The sequence below is a fragment of the Peromyscus californicus genome, unplaced genomic scaffold (assembly GCF_007827085.1).
Source record: "Peromyscus californicus insignis strain IS unplaced genomic scaffold, ASM782708v3 Scaffold_3__1_contigs__length_106647218, whole genome shotgun sequence".
Classification (NCBI taxonomy): domain Eukaryota; kingdom Metazoa; phylum Chordata; class Mammalia; order Rodentia; family Cricetidae; genus Peromyscus; species Peromyscus californicus.
The window spans coordinates 103398963-103421966 of NW_026294551.1; the positions used below are offsets into that span (position 1 = coordinate 103398963).

General features: G+C 45.9%; 1 protein-coding gene and 1 pseudogene across 6 annotated transcripts in view; one reads left to right on the forward strand and one right to left on the reverse strand.

The window, feature by feature from the left end:
* Snx29 (sorting nexin 29) overlaps nucleotides 1-23004 on the forward strand; it is a 473090-nt gene that overhangs the window by 349721 nt on the left and 100365 nt on the right. For all 6 annotated transcript variants that reach the window (XM_052759505.1, XM_052759508.1, XM_052759511.1 and 3 more), the window contains 2 exons: nucleotides 17405-17460; nucleotides 21194-21275. In XM_052759505.1, coding sequence (XP_052615465.1) covers nucleotides 17405-17460; nucleotides 21194-21275 — 138 coding nt within the window. The remainder of the gene's footprint in view (nucleotides 1-17404; nucleotides 17461-21193; nucleotides 21276-23004) is intronic.
* LOC128123283 (40S ribosomal protein S6-like) lies at nucleotides 14082-14924 on the reverse strand (annotated as a pseudogene).

The following is a 23004-nucleotide window of genomic DNA, read 5'->3' on the forward strand; positions in this document are numbered from 1 at the left end:
GGTCACCATCTCCATACTGTCTACTGCCAGCATTTGGGAACCATAGCCATTGCCCTGTGAGGTCTAAACTGCTGTGTAGGTTTCTGATGGAGATGATTTTGTTGTCTAGAGCTTGAATGGAACACTCCCAAATACTATAAAATAAAATATTGCCAGTTGACAAACTCAGAAAGATCCCAGCTCCCCTTATTCTTTTTTTTTTTTTTTTTTAATGATAAAATGGTTTTCTTCATTTCTGCTGTTGAGGAGTATCACTGTGATGGCCAGCATGAGTATGCATGCGCAGTATGGGTCACTACCCCATCATGGGAGAGCCAAGCTCACAGCCAGTGCCTCCTGCCCATGCCCTCATTTCTTAGTGATGTGCGTGAGAGAGAGAGAGAGAGAGAGAGAGAGAGAGAGAGAGAGAGAGAGAGAGAGCGCGAGCGCGAGCGAGCGCCTAGGGCAATGAAAGGAAAGCACTCTGGCACTAAGCTGCATTTGCTTAGTTTGCCTTGAGCTTACTTTGTAGCCCAGGCTAAGCCTTGTGATTACCTTGTCTTAGCCTCCTAAGTAACTGGAGGTCTGGTCAGAAAACCTTACTTAAAACTTTATTGAAAAACATTTATGAATACTTAAAGATAGAAATTATAGTCATAAGGAGTATGATAATGCTACTTATACTCTAATTTTTTTTCTAGAGATTGATTAACTTTAAGTTTTCTTTTGTACAGAAAAACAGGTACTGTGGGAAATATTATATTGGGTTTGTTTCAAACTTAATCTGGCAGCTACCAGGACAGGACTGACTCTTGCCCTCCTCTGGCCTCTTGCTGTTGCTGGACTTTCCAAGCCTTCCTTTACACCTGCTCTGGTTGTTCCTGTTCCCAAAGCTTTCCTTCTCTACCCTTTGTCTTATAAAACAAGCATGTTTTCAAATTTTTTTCAAATAGCACAATATAAAAAAATGTATTTTGAAAGAATTTCAATAACACTCACGTTATTCACAGGTCTCTCTTCCAGTGACCTTGCTGTGGAAACTTTAGTACACATCCTTCTGGGTATTGTTTATACATACACATTTCATAGACTTAAATGCATATAAGATATGCTTGCCTATTTTAACATCCGTGGGATAATTTATACAATTCAGATTGTTCTGAGACTTTTCCATCTCCATTCATGAATATGTCTGGCTCCTTCCTCTTGTGCTTCTGACGTATCCTTCAAGGTCTAAGCCCATCTTCTGAGACAGACCCAATGGCCATGCTAGTACTGCCTTGTACTACTTTTGTTCCAGCATGGCTCCTCCTAACACTCACTATTCTTATCGACAAATCTTTTGGCTTTCCTGGGAGGTAACCCAACCTGTAAAAGTGGGAATGGTAACCACACTCCTGCCTGCAATAAAGAGCAGCTTTTATTGAGCATTTTTGTGCCCCACAACCCATTCCAAGTGCTGTAATGTGAGATAGACATTGTCATTTCCACTAAGAACACGAAGGCCATAGGTGCCCCATTTGTTGACTAGTAAGGAGGGAGCCAACAGGTCTCTTGCTTTTCCAGAGCTGTCCTTATCTTTATATATAACTAGTCCTACCCACTGGGGAGAGTGATGTGAGGTTCAGATTTACAGAGAACGCCTTCCAGTCAGCCACGTGGAAGGTGGACTCGTACTTGATCATCGCTCTCAGGCTGCCTTCTCTTCATGGCCTTTATCGTCACTCAACACAGAATTGTTTATTTGTCTCTTCTCTACTTGGCTGAGCTCCTGGTGCCTGCTGTGGGCTAGTAAATATTTATTGAACCAGTGGCTACTAGTTCCCACTTCTCACCACGCGTCCTCACTCTGGATGTCCAGAGCATCCTCACTGAATTTGACCGAAACTTAACATTCCAGCCCCGCTCTATGTATCAGTCTCAAGCTGACCATGTTGTTGTTGTCGTTCTTTTTTAAGCTTGCTGTCCAGTGTGTGGAGCTATTGCAGAGGTATCACCCACCCTTGATTGCTTTGATAACTGAACTGTTACCAGTTTGAATAGGAAGTTCTCTCTCAGCCACAGAGGAACTTGAACATTTTCCAGTCGCTTTCATAAAAGACAGAGCTCAGCAGAGAAGCTAGCAGAGGAGGAAGGGACAGAAAATGGAAACTTGTCTGCCCCCTGACCTTGCGTATCAGGAGCACATAGCAAAGCTGCCTCTGAAAGCTGTGGGTTTGTTGACATGATGGAAGATTCTGGGTCCTCTGACTCTCTAGGCCTGGATGGCATGGCTGGATACAGGATCCATGCTTTACTTTCCTCAGATTCAGTTTTCATATCTATAAATTGGGTCTAATTTGTTACTCAGGAAGGCTATGTTGTGCTGTAGTAACAAACGCTCCCAATATGTCATGAGTGGGAAACTGCTGTTTCTATCTCTCTCATGTTTCATGTCCTTCATGGATATCAGGGCCTGTAATCAATGGTTTTCACTCTTCTTGACCCAGACCCTGGCTGGAATGGAGAAAGAAACAAGAGATAAACCATATAGTCTCTCAAAACTTCCACCCAGAAATGACAGATGTCATCTCTCTTTTATTTCAATCATAAAGCAAGCCTTGTGGCACATCTGACTGTGGGAGACCTAGAAGAGAGGGCAAAGTTACTAAGGAGTATCCCAGGGACCCCACAAGTGGTATGTGCCTCCTAAGGTGAATCCAGTTAGACTCATTGCAAAGTGCTGGTTCCTAGGCACTGGGCCATGGTGCTGGTGGCAGTGGGAATGATTCATAGTGAGAATTAAGGCTTGTTTTGGGCCATGGTTGACAAAAACTTTATTGATCTGCCTGTGTTGTGCACATGCGCTGAATCTCTCAGTTGTCTGCATCAGAATCAAGGCTGATATGGTCTGTGTTCTGAAAGAGCTCACAATCTCCCCTTGGAAGAAGGATCAAGCAGTTTCCTTGGGTTTTCATTTTCAGGCCTTGATCTTGCTATGAAAACTTACGGACTAAAGTAAAATAAAATGTAGAAGCTGGGGGATCTCGGGGTTTGCGATGTTAGTGTCTTTTAGGATGTCTCCAGTGAAAGACCCAGAGAAAACAGCCTAGACAGGCCTCAGCAAAGCCAGCCATCTGTGCTTTAGAGAAGTACAAACTGTGGAGTCCACGCCATGAAATAGCCTGTTTGTACCTCATTCTGTCCTCACTGTCCCCTGACACATCTGTCTTGTTCTTTTGCTGCAGGGATAGCACGGTGCATCATCAAGAGAAAGGGTGACTCTCAGAAACCCTAGGACCACTGTGGCAGAGCTGGCTTAGTTCACTGCACCATCTGGAACTAATCCCTATGGCCAGAGCAAGCCACGCTGGTTAGCTTGGGTTATTCAGTGTCCACTCATGGGTTAAATCAGCCAGTGGGATGATTTCCCAGGAAAGAAGTGGATGCCAAGCAGCAGTGAGCTATGTCTGCCCCTTTCTCCTGCACCTTCCTCTGCTTGGGAAGTATGAGTGTCAAATAACTGTGCCTGCTGTTGCTCAGCCTGGTAGACAAGGGTGGGGACAGGTGGCTGTCTAGCAGAGCACCTTTTCACTGCTTTGACATGTCTCCAGAAACACCTTGTATAACAATAACCAAGTTCAAAGTGGGAGTGTGTCACCCTGGGGAGGTGTATGTCGAAGGGCTGTTAAACATCACCATGCCCGACATCTTTAGCAGCACTCACTTGCTGTTTATTGACAAAAGAGATTGAAAATTAGGCCAGTTTCTTCCTGGTGAGGACATTATTTGTAACATTGTTCTTGCACATAAGGTTGCTGAGGTTTATGAGGTTTCTGATATAGATATATTCTTTTGGGGGCCAACATTCAACCCCCTGTAGTTGCTATTACAGAAAATTAACCATTTAGAGTATATAGTACATAAATACATTCTCAATGCACACCATTAGACTTTAGGTTAAAAATCTCCTTGGCCACCACTCTTGATTCCATTCAGAATAACTGTCACTGTGAGCTTTATGCTTCTCCTTCTAGGCCTTACACTCATGATAGAAGGGTACTTGATATTATGGAGCATCATCTTGCTGGCAGATGCCACTGGCAGACAGTGAGGACAGTGTCTCGATGTCTACCTGAGCATCAGCCGTCCTCTTCCTCCTCTCCCTCTTGCATTTTTCTTACAGATGGCCTTGGAACTCTGGATGAAAAAGAAGATAGTCAGAGGCACTGGTAGATTAGCTCATGTGTAGAGAAGATGCCTGCTGTAGGCCTGCCTACGTCCTTTCTGCTCTCCACGGTGTGCTCTTCAGGGGTCTGCCACTGTGAGAGCAAGGGGTCCAGACCAAAATATCTTTCCTTTCCCTTCAGTCTACCCTGCAGCCACCTTCTGTCTCTCCCAGCTGTTGTGTGACCTTATGTTTTGACCTCATGTCTTGTCATTAGTGGCATAGATGGGTTGTGTATGGTTACCCTTTCTAACTGAGGATCTCACTCCAGATCAGAACTTGATATAAAATTTTGGGATAAATATATATAACAGGAGAGTGTGTGGTTTTGGCTTTCAGAAGGGGTGAGGGCTGCCGAAGCCAGACCTCTGGGGCTTTAACTAGGTTTCCAATGATCCTTGATGCCGCAGGTTAGTGTCCACCCTGAGCTGTAGCCACTGGAAAGAAGAGCAACTGCTGTTGCTGAGACCAGCTCTGCCAGGCTCTGGGTAGGCAGTTCTCTTAATGCCCCACACCAGCCAGCCCTCCAAGGCAGCTTCTGTCCCTCTGGTTCCCTGGAGGAAGGTGAAGCCTAGAGAAAAGCCATAACTGGTCTTCATAAAAGTGAGACTAAAGCAAACCTATTTAGACGAGGAAAGAAATCCAAACTGGGCGGTGGTGGAGCACGCCTTTAATCCCGGCACTCGGGAGGCAGAGGCAGGCGGATCTCTGTGAGTTTGAGGCCAGCCTGGACTACAGAGTGAGTTCCAGGAAAGGTGCAAAGCTACACAGAGAAACCCTGTCTCAAAAAATAAAAAATCCAAACATTATCACAGAGAGCTAATACATACCATAAATATTGTAGAATTTAGAAACAACACAAGAGCTTCATTGATAAACCACTTGACACACCTCAGCAATACTTTCTCTCTTTTCCAGCCTGTTCTCTAGTATAGAAAATAGAAACACAATTCAGCTATTCTTCTAGTCCAAGTGAATGAAACTTTTCAAACATGTATATGAAGAAATTAAGTTATGTAAAAGATTGTTTTCAATGACTACTGGTGTAGTCACCACTAAAGTTCTATCACTGACATCTACCTATACCCTCTGTTACTCATCTGTCTCTCCATCTTCCATTCATCCACCCACCTACCCATCATTCATCCAGCCGTCATTTGTTATCCACACCCACCATTTTTTATCCATCCACTACCCCTCATTTACTCACCCATTATTTATCCATCCATCTTCATTTGTGTTTTTTCTATTCAGTTTTTAAAGATTGCAGATATTATCACACATTTCTTCCCAAGGTTTATGTTGAGCTTCAACTTATACCAGAGTGCCTCTCAATTCCCCTTCCTGTTCTCTCCATGCTCCCCTCCCAGAGGCAAGCATTCTTCCATTTTTTTTCTTTACCTAAAATTTCATAATTATTAAACTTCATTGAGAAAGTTAACAACTTGCGTTGCACATAGTAAAAATTGGAAAGGAGGTACCAAGTTTTATAGAACAAAAGCGTTTTTCTTCTGATCTTTGTTTCCAGTATCCTTCCTTCCAAAACATTGAGTCTGAGTGCACAGGCACAGAGCTCTCCCTCCCTCTTCCTTAAAGACAGCAGCTTCGCTGCCACCTGTTTTGTGTCAGGCTGTTGGCTTTGGTGTTCTGTCTTAGGCCATTCCTCATTAGCAGAGGAAGGAGGCCACGGTTTGCTTGGTAGCTGTGTGTCTGACTGTGACTGTGTTATGTAACTGTTCATGACTTCCTCCCAGGCCTACGTTAGCATGTGTGATGCTGCAGTATGTTCTTGTATATTTGGCTTCATGCATATGTTGTCTAAGCATCTTCATTTCATGCAGAGAAGCTGGTGCCCACTCTTAGTAAACTGGATCATTTACACATGCTCCTTCCTTCCCTTCCCTCCTCCAGCCATCCATTCATCCATCTGTCCATTTGGGTGTCTGCTCCTCTGTCCATTCAGTGTGACGGTTCAGTGAACAATCTCCTACATGCCTAATATCGTCTTGGACTCTGAGAATATTATTCCCAAGACCCTTCTCATCTTGTGGGGGAAAATGACCCATCAAAAATGAAAACACAGAAGTTGGAATCTATGGGAATTTCCAAACTACATAGAGGATAAAATAAAAAGGCTCTTAGTTGCTAGCCCTTGAATCTTCGGCCTTGAGTATTTTTAACACCACAAGCAATTGATGCCTGTAATTGTGTATTTGCAAACCAGGCAAATTAACTAACAGACAAGCACAGAACCTTGCATGTGGTCTAGACCCCTGGAGTCCTCCTCATGGTAGTGAGAGTGCAGGTCAACATCATGATCCTTCTACAGCCAAGCCTCTGCCGGCCTTGCCACCTCAGCAGGAAGATAGGAGCTGTGCCCTGTTACACTTGGTTCCTTATTTTAAAATGAGGTGAGAAAGCAGGAGTGTCAGTGGGTTGAAAAATCTTTCTCATTTTTGGCTGAGAAAAATGAGAGCTAATTGCTTTTGGGAAGGCAATTTGAAAACAGAGGTGTGAGAGAACGACTCTGGCGCATACAGCTTACTGTGCCATTTCATGGTTGGGACAAATGTTCACTGTGGTTGTCATGTTTCCTTCTTGTCTTGTCTTTTGAGCAATGAATCTGAGAGCTTTGTAATTAAAAGACAAATAAAATCCTTTTTCTTTGGTTCTTTTTTTATCCCCAAACTAACTTATCCTAACCACACATGAAGATTTTGAATTGCTGCAAAGCAGTTTAAAAATTGATTGATATTTCACTGTGGAAATATAGCTTATATTATGATTCATTCACTTAGTCAGTTCTTATGGTGTGCCAGGTGCTAGACCAGGCTGCTGAGTGTCATGTGAACTCGTGGTTGTGGTAAACAGGGAGATGCAGACTGCTCTCTGACTCACCGAGAGGGGTCCAGTCACAGAAAACCTATGTGGAGTGATAGTACTCTTGGACAGGTGGATGGTGGAGTGTAGCAGTGGACTGTCCAATGCATTCTGATGCTCAGGGAAAGTACATTCTAGAGTGAAGAATCCTCTCAGGCCTCTTCCCTCTGTGAAAAGTGCTCCACGCCTGAAGTTCCGAACTTCTAGGCTCTGAGAGGCAGAATGGAAGCAATGAGGATTCTGTTGTGGGAGCAGAATACCTTTGTGGTATAAAGTGCCTGTTGTAAATCCAGGTACCTGAGCTCAAATCCTGCTCCTGGTTTTACTCGTTGTATTGCCTTGGCAGTTTTGTGGGCTTGTGTTACTGTATGTCAAACCACCTAAGAATGTAATGACTTAAAAAAGGACAGCCAAGCTGGGCACGGTGGCTGTTATGCCCAGATCTTGGGGACTCCCCAAAAGACCACTATGGAGATTGAATCCCATATGTAAAAGCAAAGAGCCTTTATTTCAAGCTCCAGCTTGGACTCTCCCATATGTCCAGTGCAGCAGTGAGCAGAGAGCCCCAAGCCTGGGTGGGGTGGGGTTTTTATCATAGCAGAGGTTGGGGTGAGGGGATTCCAGGGTTCAGGACTCTGACTGACTGACACTTGTCTAGGGGTATCTGTAAAAGGGAACTAGGTGTGTGCTAGGCTCAGGGACATCTAGCAGTCTTATCTAATCTTACCTGATGGTTGGAATGTTTGGGATGTCTGGTTCTTCCCCTCAGACGCTGGTCCATCCCTGGGTGGATCCCTGGGTAGTGTCAGCTTATGACTTTTCCTGGAACCGGGTGTTGCCTGCCAGTAAGCTTGTCATGGCAGCTGTGTCTGGGCCTCTAAGCCTGTCATGGCAGCTGTGTGGTCAAGCTGTTTTGGGCCCCCCACAGTGGCAAATGCCTGTAATCCCAGCACTTAAGAGTCTGAGGCAGGAGGATTGCAAGTTGAAGGGCATCATGGGCTACATGATGAGACCCTGCCTCAAAAAATGGTGGTTATATTCTTATCTCAATGAACCTGTTCCTTGGCTGGTCTCCACTGGTGATTTATCCGATCTGACGTAAATAATGTGGGCTCCACTGTGCTAGGCTCCCAAGGTGTCACTCATTCCTATGGCCATTGGTGCTACTGTCCACTGTCATCTCAGGTGGAATGAATTGACACTGGCTAAGGGTGCAGGAACGGAGTTCATTTTCTCTGATTAAAGAATTTTTAAAATCCAGGCAGAGCCGGGCGGTGGTGGCGCACACCTTTAATCCCAGAACTTGGGAGGCAAAGCCAGGCAGATCCCAGAACTTGGGAGGCAAAGCCAGGCAGATCTCTGTGAGTTCAAGACCAGCCTGGTCTACAGAGTGAGTTCCAGGACAGGCACCAAAGCTACACAGAGAAACCCTGTCTCAAAATAACAACAACAAATTTTTAAAAGGCGAAAAAGAAATGTTATTGGAAATCTTGGAGAGTTTGGCAGAACTACCACATGATACTGGGGAAACTGGTGTCCCCTTTTGGGGTTCTTAGTCTCATAAAAGGATTTTTAAGAGTGAATGTTAGTATCCTGCTCTCACTGTTCCGGGTGTAATGTCCTACATCATCAGGGTGTTGCAGGCAATCTTAAAAAGCCACACTCGGACCCCCACCCTCCCTTTTCCGTTTGCTCTCTGCTGCCTGCTCTGCCCCACTTCCCTCCCTCCGCCAGGCCTAGCTTCTCCATCCTATCCCCTCTTCTCTCTAATAAAGCCCATTCTAATTGGTAGCCATGGCTCGTGACTCTTCCGCTGCCGACCAAACCAGCGCCGTATATCCTTTCAGTGAACTCAAAAGGAAACTCAAGGACAATTTATTTGAGTTTAAAAAAAATACCAACACCCTAGGGCAGACTAGGTGTGCATCTTGAAGCTACCCATAGTGTAGGGTCCCTGTAAGCTATGCTGCCAGCAGAGGAAGCATGAAGGAAAGCCAGTTCAGCAGGACTTAGTTAGCCAGAGTGTTCAGATTTCTAGTGTCTGACCCTGAGCAGTTTTTTCCCTCTTATTTAAATACTGTACAACTTCGAAAAAATGTTTCCTTGTAACAATTATCATAAAGCTTGAGGCGTGGCTACATCAGAAACTCCTTTGCAAAGTACATTCTTTTGTAAAGTACCTGTGTCTTCTTCCAAGGGTTCTGTTGACTAAGAAACAAGGCTCAGGAGTCTAAGGGAGCCTGGCTCCACAGAATAGCAAAGATTACCAAGTTATTAACGATGGTAAAATTGGTGGCGCTGATTACTGGCGGAGAAGGCCGTGGCAGAACCCAATGTTAGTTTTTAGAGCTTTATTGGGAGGGAAAGGGAAAGAGGGGGAGAGCCAGACCTGGTGGGGAAGGGGAGCAGAGAGTGGAGAAAGAACACAGAAAGAGAGAAAGGTGGGGGTCTATGTCCAGCTTTTTAAGGTAGGGATTGGGTGACCATGTGGGTGGCTGTACGTAGTCGCCAACACCCACTGATGATGTAAGACACCAGACCCGGAAGAGTGAGGGCAGGATCCTAACAATTAACACATCCATTCCCACCTTCTGAATGGAAAACAGGTCTGTGCATCCCTTCTGTTAAAGAGAAAAGCCTGCCTGTTTAACATCCTGGTTTCTATCTTGCTATGTGTAAGCATGTAGACCCTCGCGCCCTTTACACAGGAGGAAAATGGAGAAGAGAAAGGGGGAAAGCTGGCATGGAGGTCAATCATGTGACAGCAGGCAGCCACATGGCAGCAAGCTTTTGAGAATGAGTAAGGAAGCCCACAGTACCAGGGGCAGTGTACTCAGGCTCTGACAGCATCAGAAAGAGACGGACCAGAAGGGCGAACAGTGAGGCCTTTCCAGTTCAGAACTCTGAATGGCAGGCCGACCTTATGGCAGCTCCTAGGCACTGCACCAGGCACAGAAGTGATCTCACAGTGACCCTTTCCTCCGAGGGTGGTCTGCCAACCAGGTCCTTGACCTGCTTAACTGAATTAACTTTCAAGGGAGGAGGCAAGGGCATGTCTCCACCTAGAGGTGGACTCTGTTCTTTACTAGTGTCCTGTGCTCTCTTCCCACATGGAAAGAGTTGAGTAAGTAACATCACTGGGGCCTGAGCAGACTGGGGCCTGGATGGGGCCTGAGCAGGCTGGGGCTGGATGGGGCCTGAGCAGGCTGGGGCTGGATGGGCCCCTGCATGCCTTCTCGTGCTTGTTCACGTGAGTCCTCATGTCTTCTCTGTGGCTAGAGGTGGCACCTTGGCTCATGCACGGGCTGCTGACTGGAGGCACTGGGGTGGGCTGTTTGTGAAATGCTGTAGTACAGGAAGCCTTAGAGGACACGTGGCAGTGTATTTGCCTCCCATGACTGCAGGTCAGGGTCTGCTTTTCTATTTTGAGGCAGGAGCTCACTAAGTTGCCTGGGCTGACCTTGAACTTATGATCCTCTGTCTCAGCCTTCCTTATAGCTGTGCTTACAGCCTGTGGCATAGCTTCGCCATCATGCTATGTTTCCTGTCCACGTTTTCTGTCTGTATCTGTCCTCATTCTGCCCATGGGAGATGCTATGCTATGCTCTCCCCATATTGTCCGAACAAGCTGGCTAATGCTCCCCTTTCTCTTTTCCTTTCTCTTCTGCTTTCCTGTCCTCCCTGGCTCTCTCTCTCTCTGTCTCTACTTCCCTTCCTCATTCCTTCCTTTCTAGTTTCAGAAGCATTTATGGAACAGGGAGTGGCCATTTTGGGCAGACTCTCTGGTGTCTTCTTTAGACTGGGGAACTGACAAGTCAGAGTGACGGACTCTGGCTAGAGCTCCAGAGTGGCATTGAGGGTAGAGTGTGGGGGCCAGTGAGAGCTATTGGCTTTGGCCTGTCCCCATTCCCAGCCCCCAGGGAACCCTGAGCCAGAAAAGGCAGTGAAGACCTTACTGATGTTGCCTGGGGTGGGCTCTGCCATATCTCTCACTGTCTACCCCACTGTGCACAGCCCCGAGGGCTTTTGCTCCAGAATCTGTCTGTCTTGTTTGTCCAGAGATGGGCTTTGCCTATCCTTGTGCCCTATGGCCGCCTCATGACTGCCTAGACCACAGACCAGTGGGGAATAGTGTTTTTTCTGGGGTCATGAGAAGCAGATATAGATACTGCCTGTGCTGGTCACTTCGTTATGCCTGCATGGAGGGTAAGCCAAAGAGGAGGCCACAGCCCAGAGATGGGTCTTCTTGCATTTCTCAAGTTTCAGGAGGTCTAAGTTAGTTTATGTTTAATATCAAAAGGAAGCTGATTTTCCTCATAAAATATCTCTGTTCCACCCATATTTATTGCCAGAATGTGCTATGGAATCAGCCCTCTGGCCAGGCCTGGTAGTACACAGCTACAATCCAAACTATTTGGAGGCAAAGGCAGGAAGATTCCAAGTTCAAGGCTGGCCTGGATCTAGGTAACTTAGTAAGATATGTCTCAAAATATAAAATAAAAAAGGGAGAGGGGGTATAACTTAGTGGTAGAGTGTTGTGGTATGGTAGATGGTATATCCAGCACTAAAAAAGAACAAGACGTTGGTATGAGCCCCAGGGGAGATCTGGCATCACTTTGTACAGATACCAGGCAAACTTCAGATGACCTTGACCCTCCATCACCATGGTGTAGTTGGTGCAGAGCCTGGCCTGGTCACAGCCTCTTTTTCCAAGCAGCCTTTCCAGTATTCAGGAAGATATAATAAATATCTCCTGGTTTCCTGATTCTGGTAATGCCACAGAATTAGAAGAAAAGCCTCTAAGCCAGCAGGACTTAACTACCTCTAAGCAATTATATTCACTCTCTAGGATGTTCCCAGAAAACCAGCATCCCTGAGGGGACACTTACTGTCAGGAAAATGCCTGGTGATTCCTCCTCCTCCTCCTCCTCCTCCTCCTCCTCCTCCTCCTCCTCCTCCTGCTTTGTAATGGCAGTCGATGTCTGCCCTCTGACTTTTCCTTCCGTCTGATTTGCCCTTGGTGTTTGGTTTGAGGGACACACACATTTAGAGGCTCTTCTGAGGTAGACTCCCTGGGGACACTGCCTTTACGATGGTGGCTCTGGTGCACTGCTAAGGAGCTGCTGTCCTTAAAACCTGAAGTTCCTCCTTCAGTTAATCCTGAACTGTCCTTGGCTTCAGGAGCTGAGGAGAGATTCAGGGAGGAGCAGTGGCTGAGAGCTGTCCCTGTCACTGGAGTCCTGGACATGTCTGCACTCCTCATGTTACCACAGAGGGGAGAGGAAGGGCATATGGCTTCAGAGCCCTGCCTCTGTCCGTCCCACTTGTACCAGTGACTCTAAAGGCAAAATCTTTCCCATCTGACTTTCTGCAGCTTGCTTAGCTGCAAGGGGCCCAGAAGAAAATGGAGAAAGAATATCTACTTTAATAATATGTTACACAGAGCTCTACATGTGTATCAGTTGAAATGTCAGTATAGAACAGTGCAGAAAAGTTCCAAATAGTTCATTCAGACCATCTGACTTTGCTGTCATCTTGTAGTTGTATTCTGTTGTTCTAACTGTAATGACACACAGGCACTGTTACACATAGAGAGCACACTGGCCATGCGCATTCTCTCACTGTTTTTATGTATGCTATCAAGTTTTTATCAAAAGTACACTTTGGGCATGTAGTAGTTTGAATGTAATTGGCCCCCATAATCTCATAGGAAGTGGCACTAATTAGGAGGTGTGGCTTTGTTGGAGTGGTATGGCCTTGTTAGAGGAAGTGTGTCACTGTGGGGGCGGGCTTTGAAGTTTCCTATGCTCAGGATACCACCCAGTATCTCAGACCATTTCCTGTTGTCTTCTGATCAAGATGTAGCCAGCACTGTGTTTCCCTGCATGCCACCATGCTGCCCGCCATGATGATAATGGATTGAAACTCTGAAACTGTAAGCCGCCACCTCAGTTAAATGTTTTCCTTATAAGACCATGTTTACCATGGTCATGGTGTCTCTTCACAGCAGTAGAACCCCTAATCAGACAGGCTAGCTACCACACTTTTATTTAAGGTTTTAACTGGTAGTATTTATTTCAAACTGCATACATGTAAGAGTGTTCACCATGGGGCTGGAGATGTAGCTCCATTGGTAGAGTGCTTGCTGAGCATGCACTAAGGCCTAGGTTCTAGTGCCAGAACTACATAAACCAGGAGTGGTGCATGCCTGTAATCCCAGCATTGGGCAAATGGAGACAGGAGGATCAAAAGTTCATGGTCACCCTCAGTTATATAGAGAGCTCAAGGTCAGCCTGGGCTACATAAGAACCTGTCTCGAAAGAAAGAAAGAAGGAAAGGAAGGGAGAGAGGGAGGGAAGGGAAGGGAAGGGGAGGGGAGGGGAGAGGAGGAAGGAAGGAAGGAAGGAAGGAAGGAAGGAAGGAAGGAAAGGGATAAAAGAAAGAAAGGAAAGAATGGGTATGGTGATGAACAGCCAGTGGCCTAAGTTCCACCCCAGCACCCACATTGATGCCTGCCATCAATGGCTTGCGTTTCCCACCTGCAGGTTTCTGATGCAAAGGCAGGCACAGGTAATAATAGGTAGGCCTCCCCTCTCTATGCTGGTGCCCTAATTGTGTTAGGCCTGCATCTGCACCAGGGTTTTCTTCATTTACAGATCTGTCTTGTAGATCTTTTCTTAATGGAGAGAAAGTCGACTCATTCTTCAGAAGCACCTATAGTTTTCAGAGCACCTTAGAAGATAGATCACCTTACAGAAAAATGGGTGATGAAGATCGAGGTTCTCCCCTCAATCTCGCGCTCCAGTGTTGTCAGTGGTAACGACTGTAAACTGCTTTTTGTGTATTATCCAGGATAATGCTCCCTCTCTTTCTCTTTAAAACTTGTTTTAACAGGCCTCTTTGCATGGCCATGTCCTAATCTCTTCATTCTTCTTTAGTTAACATTGTTAAAATAGTTGAATAGTTTGTACACATTTTTTTAAGGTATGATCATTTATTTGTTACCCTTAGAGACTTATTTTTGACTGGACTCAGACTTAGAAGTAGAAGCTCTCAGGAGGACAGCCTATGTCTCTTGGCGATCTGTTCCTGGTGCTTTTCTTTGGCTTCCTTCATTCTCTTGGCCAAAAGTTTAGCATATTCTGCAGCCTCCTCCTTGTTCTTCTTTGTTCATTGTTTCTTCAGAACAATCTGCCAGCATTTTGTGTTGCAGGACACGTGGAGTAACAAGACGCAGAATCTTGGGTGCTTTGGTCCTGGGCTTCTTACCTTCTTTAACGGCTTTCTGACCACGTATTGGCGGACATCATCTTCTTTAGAGAGATTAAAAAGCTTTTGGATTCTGCTAGCTCTTTTAGGTCCCAACCGACGAGGCACAGTAGTATCTGTCAGTTCAGGAATATCCTTCTCTCCTTTCTTTACAATAACCTAGTTGAGAACACTGAGATTGGCATCCACGGTGCATCCTCGAACAGACTTGCACTTCTCTCCAGTTCTCCTTGGTCTATAACAAGAATGCCCCTTACTCAACAGCAGGCACACTCTGCCGTGGGTCAACACGCCTTGCTTCATGGGAAAACCTTGTTTGTCATTCCCACCACTGATTTGGACCACATAACCCTTCCACTCTTCACCCAGAGCATCAGCAGCCACTTCTGTGGCCATGTGCTTCTTGTAGAACATGCGAAGCTTGCACTCATCGTCCACTTCAATGAGTTTCTGACAGCCGATGGCAGGAAAGGAGATATTCAGCTTCATCTTGGCATAGCCGACCACCTAGGAGGCACCACAAAAAAGAGCAGTTTGTACACATTTTAAGAAAACCTGAGATTTGGTTTTAGTTTATGCTGGGTATGGAATCCAGGGCCTTGTCCATGCTGGCAAATGTTCTACCACTGAACTATGTCTGCTGCCTGAGGTATGATCTCTTATAGACATTTTAATTGGTACATGGGGCTGCTACTTCTAGGTCAACTTTGGCAAAAGGTTCCCTCTCAAAGGATGAAATGTTTTTATGGATCTTGGTACCTGCAGCCTCCTGCCTTCTGAATATGTTATATCAACTCTTTCCAGCCACCCACAAGAAAGTGATAGCCATAAAAGCAGCAGTGTGACACCAAAGCCCAGTCCCACAAGCCCTTGGACCAGTGAGGTGGGTGGAGTCTGTCCAGTGACAAGGCAGATGGCTGCGTGTTGGGTCTGCAGGAGTCTCAGCAGTACTTTCATAGAGAAGCTGTGTGGCCAGGGCCCAGTTTAATTCTCTAGTTGCAGACACCACAAAAGCTGAGCCTGGTCACTCTCCCTCCAGGCTATTATGCATGGGCTGAAAGGTACTCTCAGTGTGGCTGGGCAGATTCTTCATGAGTCATCAAGGATAACATTGTGCAACTCTTACTTCTCACTGGTTACCATGCTACATCTGAGCATGCAGCCAGTGACTGTGGTCTTCCTATTCCGTGTCTTCCACAGACAGGGGCACATTTTATCCTCAGAACAATCCTGGGAGTGTCAGTGTTACCACTGTTAACCTGTTGTGAAGTTGAGGGCAGCACATGTATTAGCTGCTTTACCATCACTGTGACCACATCCCTGATGTAAACAACCCAAGGGAAGGACGGTTTATTTGGCACATGTTGCAGGGCTTCAGTCCACCCTGGTGAGAAGGATGTTGGCACTGGCTGGCTTTCTCCTTTCCTCCTGTTCCGCGGGACTTCCAGTTGCAGGGGTGGTTCTGTCTCCATTGCAGGTGGGCCTTCCTCTTTGTTGTGTGACTTGACTTGGGAAGATATGAACAGATGTCTGTTCACCCCAGATGGGGACTGATTCCACCCGTCTTGGTGATCTAGTGAATTTATTGGGCTACTTACAGGGGCATCGGTGACTCAAAGGCAGCTGACTAAGAAGTCCACCCTGGCTGGGTGATGGCTCACAGGAGTCACATCCCTGGAGCTCCCTCAGAGTTCTCTGGCAGCTCAGCTGGTCAGAAGGTCTATGTCCTTCCATAACTTTGGGGCAGGGCCTGAAGACTGGTGCCATCCATTCTGCGTCTGCTTCCTGAGTCTTTTGAACACAGAACTCTCTTGGTTAATTGCCTTCAGAAAAGTCCTCACAAACAGACTGGTATGCCCTACCAGCCTTCTAGATGATTCTGAATCTACCCAACACAGTGTCTCATAGTTTGCTCATGGCTGTGGAGCCAAAAAGAAGGGAGACACTAAGTTGGTACTAAGCCACTTAGGTCAGGCTCCACCCGCCATGTGCCTGCCTCCACAGCTGCCTTCTTCAACCTTCTAGTCTCTTCCAGCTCTCCTTACATGAGACCCTCAAGACTTCTTTCGTCTTAGCTGGTTTCTTCATTTTCATCGCAGAAGACTGAACTACACAGACCTGGCTTGTGCCTGCTTCCCAGATGGAAACTCCAAGTCTTGATTTCACTTGTTAGTAGAGGGAAACAGCACCTGCCTCTCAGTTGTCATGGAAATTGAAGAATATTGTTGACAGTTTCCCCTTGCTTCCTCATACTCTTCTCTGTTCCAGCTGTTTTCCCTTTCTTTGTCTACATTCCTAAAATCCTAGTCAACTTCAATCAGATGGCAAGAGGAAGTCCATCCCCTGGCTGGTACGGGGATTGAGTGGTCAGAGCATAGCTATTGTAAGTCTTTGTGCCAGCCCTGAGGATTGATTCCCATCTCAAGCCAGGGTTGGGGCTGGGGGGGGTCACTGGAGGTCACATGCTGTTGGTGCCTCCTGGTCATCTTACTTGGCTTTGTGGCATGTGGTTAGGCCCCCAAGCAGCATTGGTAGGGGTCATTGTGATACTGTTTGGTTCTGTCACCAATTGTGGTTTCAAATAGCTCTTTCAGCCAGGAACATCCATATTCTTTCCGCCTGTAGTTGCACTTACATTATGGGACAACAGGACAGCCATTTTAGTGGCCTTTTGTGCTCACAAACTGGGCGTAACATTTGTGATACTCATGGTGACAGTAGTTTTTTTTTCTTTGTTTTGTTTTTACTGCACAGATGATATCTTGTGTCTCCAATCCTAATTAGTCCTATATGGCTCCAAAATTACATGCTTTTTTATGCCTGTGATTATCTCAATAGGATTAACAGTGCTTTTTCTGTAAAGATAATTGAGATCGCGCATGGCAGCATGTTTTTATGACTGCAACATCATCCCTAGCCAGCTCTCCATGAAGTCTTCTTGTTTTCCAGTAGCCGCTTTCCCCTCATTCCGAGAGGAAGTGTTTGGAGACAGGAGAGACAAGTTTTCCCTGAGTGTGCAAACTGTGGTAACTTGTGCTTTCTGCCCTGCCTTCCTTTTCTTAACTGCAGGTGCCTGGAGATTTGAGCCAAACATCTGAAGACCAGAGCTTGTCCGATTTTGAAATGTAAGTTCATGCATGTGCTCTTGAGGGGCCCTTAGAGAGTGAACCCTGTTGCTAGCTGTGTCCTGAAGGGAATGGTAGAAAAGCTCAGAGCCTGTTTGGTTGTAGAGCTGGGGAAGTTTGCTGAGCTCCAGACCATCTAATGTGCTTATTCTCCCCTGGACATTCAAAGTCATTTTGGTTTTCACTTGACATTTAAAATTGGGAAGGTGTCCCATAGAGTTTTAACCTGTCACTCCTGCAAGGCCACAGTCAGCTAAACAGGGCTGAGGGTCCTTTTGCACAGGGCCCACACTCTATTCTTCACCTGGCTGCTGCCCGATGTTCCTTCCTCATGCTGCTGTCTGGCCTACCCATAGCAGTGGCATTGCTTTGGATTGACTGGTTCAGACTCTGTCTGAGGGCTCTGCTGTTAACCTCTGAGGGGGCAGGTGTTCTTCAGACACTTTCTGTTTGGGGGAATCCACAGTCCCCTCAAACTCCCAAGAACATGGGGCTCAGGGCCAGAGAGAGCCTCCTTTTTCTCTTGTGGTTGTGGGCAGTGGATGAAGGTCCAGGCTCTTTAGCTTTAGACCCAGGAATTCAAGACCAGCCACATACACAGTGAGCCTTTGTCTCAACGACAACAAAGGTCCTGCCTCCCTATGAGAAGGGTCATTCAGAAAGGCTACTTTTAGAGCATGGGGGAGGCAGGACATTGGGAAGAACATTTTGTCTAGAACCAGGAGACCTGTGTTGAAATCTTAGGTACTGGACTTACAACATTGTGACCTCAGATAAGCCATGTCACCTCACTGAGCCTTAGTGTCCCCTTTTCATAGAGTGAAAGTCCTGGAACCAGCTTTTCAGAATATGTTAGCAACTGGCGTGAGACTGTGGACGGCACAGGACATTGAAAGCCCCATCTGTCTTGGGGACTTCCATGAGGTGGATGTGATAGATAAGAAAGCAAGGATGGGGAGAAAAATTATCTAAGTTGAAGATGACTTTGACGCTCCAGTGTATATCCCCAACAATGGGGCCTTAAAACACATGGTATAAAGACAGACTAAAACAAAACCAGTTCTATGATAACAGTTGGAGACTATACACTCCATTACCAGAAAGAAGATCAGTAAGTAACTGAACTCGAACAACACTATAAAGCAATTAAGCATAACATAGATAAAGATACAGCTACAAATAGAATCCACACTTTGTTAGCGTTTTACTATACAAAGTAACTAAGGTAATCAGCTTATAGAATTAAAGAGTTGTTTTGTTTTATAGGTTTCAATCAATGCTAAGGCAGACATAGTTCTTGGGCCCGTGTTGAGACAGCATGTCATGGCTGGCAGGAAGCTGCCTACCTCATGGTCCCTGGAAGCAAAGAGAATTAGGGAAAGACTGTGGCCCCATAGTTTCCTTCCCTTGGACCTCCTCTTAGGATCACAAACAGAGACCATGTGGATCCTATAGATCCAAGATAGAATACACATAAGGTATTCTGCAGATTAGACCATGCCTCATTAAAATTTTAAAACTGAAGTCACTGTTTTCTTTGGTCATGGCAGAATAATGTATGTAATTTGTTCCCCTTTCATGGTGAACAGAATAATCCATGAAATAGGGGCTGCATCTGTTTTCTCTGTTCCTCCATCTCTCATACTTAGCGTTGTGTCTGTCACATAGTAGGTTCTAACTAGATACTTGGTTCATGAACAGATGAGTGATAAATAGGAGGAGGCGAGAGGACCAAAGGAGCTAATGTGCAGGAGGGAGTCACATGGACTGTCACTTCCAACACAATGTAGTAAATGGCTTAGAACAAGAACGTGTGACCCAGTCTGGGGTCACCTGCTTTGGCCCTGCAGGGTCATCTGGCCTTAGCAGTTGGGAAAAGGAATGGAACCAAGGCATTGCTCTTCTGTACCCCTGTCTAGGTGACAGAAATGTCCTGGGGTGCTCTAGGTACAGGCACAGCTTTGGGACCTTTGCCGGTGGAGTGCCATTGGATGCACAGACCAATTTGGTGGCTCCAGATTGTTGATTGTACTTTGATCTTTGAACACGTGATCATTCATGGCTTATTGTCCCCTGGAATGAGGTCACCACCTTGAGCCAGAGCTTAGAAGTGCCAGGGTCACAGGGCTGCTTGCCTGAGGGTTATTTTCTTTGTTAGGATAGATTGCTTTTCTCTTTGGAGATTGTGAGATCATGAAGGTCATGGAGTCTTCAGCAAACCACTGGCATCTTGGATTATGCTACAAGCCCAAGCAGGTGCTGAGTTCTGAGCAGGAATGCCCAGGATGAGCCCCTCTTCCTGGATAGCTCTGGGTGGAGGCAAGACAGGGTCTTCCAGAAAGGGCACCATGCCTAGACAGCTGTCAGGACGCTCCTGAAGATCTCAGCCATAGCCCCCTTTTCAGGTTGGTAGAGCTGGGGTGGGATGTGCATTGTGTACCTCAAGTCACCCTATAAGGCAGAACTTTCATATAACCAAAATACCCTCAAATATGTTAAATAGTTCTCATGGGGATTGAGTGAGTCAGTGTGAGGAAAAGCATGGGGCTCTGCAGGTGATGTCCTCAGGGAATGGTTTTGTACTTGAAGTTTCCTTTTCTAGGTGCTACAAATGGAACCCAGGCACTGGCTTGTGTTGGGCAAGTGCTTTATCATTGACCCATGCTCCATGTAGTTTAGCTTAAATCTTGCTTGTCTTAGTTAGACAAACTGTGCTGTGATAAGCACCATGACCAAAAGCAACATGGGGAGGAAAGGGCTTCTTAGACTTGTGTGTTACTGTCTATCATCCAGGGAAGTCAAGGCAGCAGCTTGCAGCAGAGACCACAGAGGAGCGCTGCTTATTAGCTTGCTTCCTCTCCCTCACTTACTACCTTCCTTACACAACCCAGGCCTAGCCACCCAGGGATGGCACTGCTAAGGGAGCCTGGGCCTCTTACTCCAGTTAGCAATTAAGAACGTGCCCCATAGACATGCTCATAGGCTCGTCGGATGGAAGCCATTCCTTGGTTAGATTCCCTCTTCCAGGTGTGTCCACTGCACTATACACAGTGTTCAGAGGAGTCACAAGAGGGTGTTTGTACCTGGCATCTGAGTTTCTCTAATTTGTTATTTTCCATTGTCCTTTTCTCCCCCAAGCCCAAGCAGCTATCACCCCCAAACCATAGGTATTGCTTTCCTGAACTCTTGTGTGAAAATGGAGATCACAGTCAGAAATCAGGGTAGTGGAAGGCAGGTGGCTCCATGGGGTGCTGTAGAGACTGGGTGTTCCTGTGTATGATATCCCTCTGCTCCCTATTACTGTTCCTCTATCAGATGTGTGACTGAGCTTTAGATGCATCCTACCAAGGTCACTTAGCTAGTTAGAACTCAAGACCAAGCTCTTTCTCATTCCAGAGTATATATTGCATATGTACATTTAAAATATATATGATATATATATACCATATATACATATATTTAAATGATACACACATATATATGTGTGTATATATCTATATCTCTATATATATCTGTCTCTCTATATCTCCATCCTTTATACCAAGTTCCTTAGAGATAATCTTCTGAGGTCTAGTGATAAGTATTAAACATGTTCTTATCTCATTGTAAGTATGATGTCTGTTGTATATGTGACTTGTTTGAAATTCCTTTTAGAGGAGAAAATAGTATCTTGGCCTGCTTTGGGTTTTTTTGTAAGTAAAAATGGCCACTCTCATCTCTTTATTCTGGTCAGATCAAATCGAGCACTAATCAATGTCTGGATCCCGTCCGTGTTTCTCCGAGGCAAAGCAGCCAACGCGTTCCACGTGTATCAGGTAAGTGCCTGGGTTTCATGCTGACATCATGTTTGTGCCATGTGCTTTGCATGTTGGCACCATTTGTATATCTGTAGCATCTGCCCTGGTGAAGTGGGGTGTGGCCTTTGGTCAGGTGGGAGGATGTGCATGGAGCTTCCTGCCTTGCCTTGTGTTCTTGTTGCTCTGTGACTTGCCAGCTGTCTGTGACTTTACCAACTGTCCCCCAGCAGCACCACACACCCGGTCTGCCTGTCCGGCTTCAGCCAAGACCTGGGCTATGGCTCATAGTTCATCTTGGGTCTCAGGTCTATGGCTGAATCTTGGTGTTAGGGGTAGGATTTTGATTTTCATGGCTTGCTCAGCTTGACTCCTGTAACCATTGCTGGAAACCAGGGATGGCAGTGATCTTACTCAGCCACATGTCTGAGAGTAGGAAGATGACCATGATGAAAATCAGACTATGCTTTTGTTGTTGTTTTGAGACAGGATCTTGGTATACAGCCTAGGCTGGCCTTAAACTTGCAAGCGTGTGGATTACAGGTGTGTCGTCACGCCCAGTCAGGTTACACATTGCAAAAGAAAGGGCCCTTTTTCTGCAAACAAGCAAAGACTGCAAATGTCTTCCCTCAGTGCCTCAGGAATGTCCAAGCCCTTCGTGCATGAGTGCCTCAGGGTCCAGTTCTACAGGATCTGTGTGCTCTGAAGAGGGCTTTGCAACGAGATTTGTGGGGATTTCGATGTTTATGTTTTCAGTCCCATGTATAGCATATGCATTAGCCCTTGTCTGGCAGTGCTTCTGGTTGGTATTTGGAAACATTTTAGGAAGCTTTGTGCAGTGTTTTCCATGTCACTGATAATGGATAGAAGTGACTTATTTAAATAATGGAACCACCAGGCATTATTTATAAGATTTTTTAAAAAATGCATGTTATTTAAAATTGAGGCAATTTCTAGAGAAGCATATATAAAAGAATGATAAAAGAGAAGAGAAAACTATACCAGGGTTGAATGAAATGTAAACTCAAAGGGTTTTAAAGGAAAGAGGAGAGACTGTATTTATTCTGAGGTCTAACATAGTCTTTCCCAGTGATTTGAGCTTCCCAAGGGCTTCCTGGCAGCCATTGTGAAATGGAAATGCAGTTGGCTATTTTGAGTAATTCCATTGCTAACAACAAGAAAAGCTGTTAATTCCTCACAAAGAGCTAAAAGGAAACCTCCACATGGGGCTTCAGAGTGAGGAAGGCTAGGACAGAATCTGCTGTATCCTGTGGTAACTTACTGTCTGCTTTCAAAGGATCTCCTTTGCAGGCAGCTGAGGGCACAACCACAAATGACCCCAGGCCTGTGAAGAGCCCTGTGCAGCTTTCTCAGTAAACTGTCCTGTCTCCTACCACAGCCACTAGCCACACATGCTTGTTTAGATTGAAATTAGTTAAAACCAAATAAATTGAACACCTGTTCCTTGGTCACACTAGTCATGTTTCAGGTGCTTACTAGCTGGGCCTGTGGTGGCCATGTTGTTGCCCGGCAAGGATAATGTCTCTATTAGTGGAAGCTTCTATGAGGCCATGCAGCTTGGGCCATGCTGTTCCGGGGAGGGGGAAGTTTAGAAGACAGTAACTGGAGTTCAAATGGAAGAGCTTTGGGGAGAACCCTTCCCCCATAGTGCTTCCACTGCTTCTAGTATAGGGTGTCCAACCATCTGACATTGCAGTATGACATTGTCATCTACGAGGTGTTGGTCCAC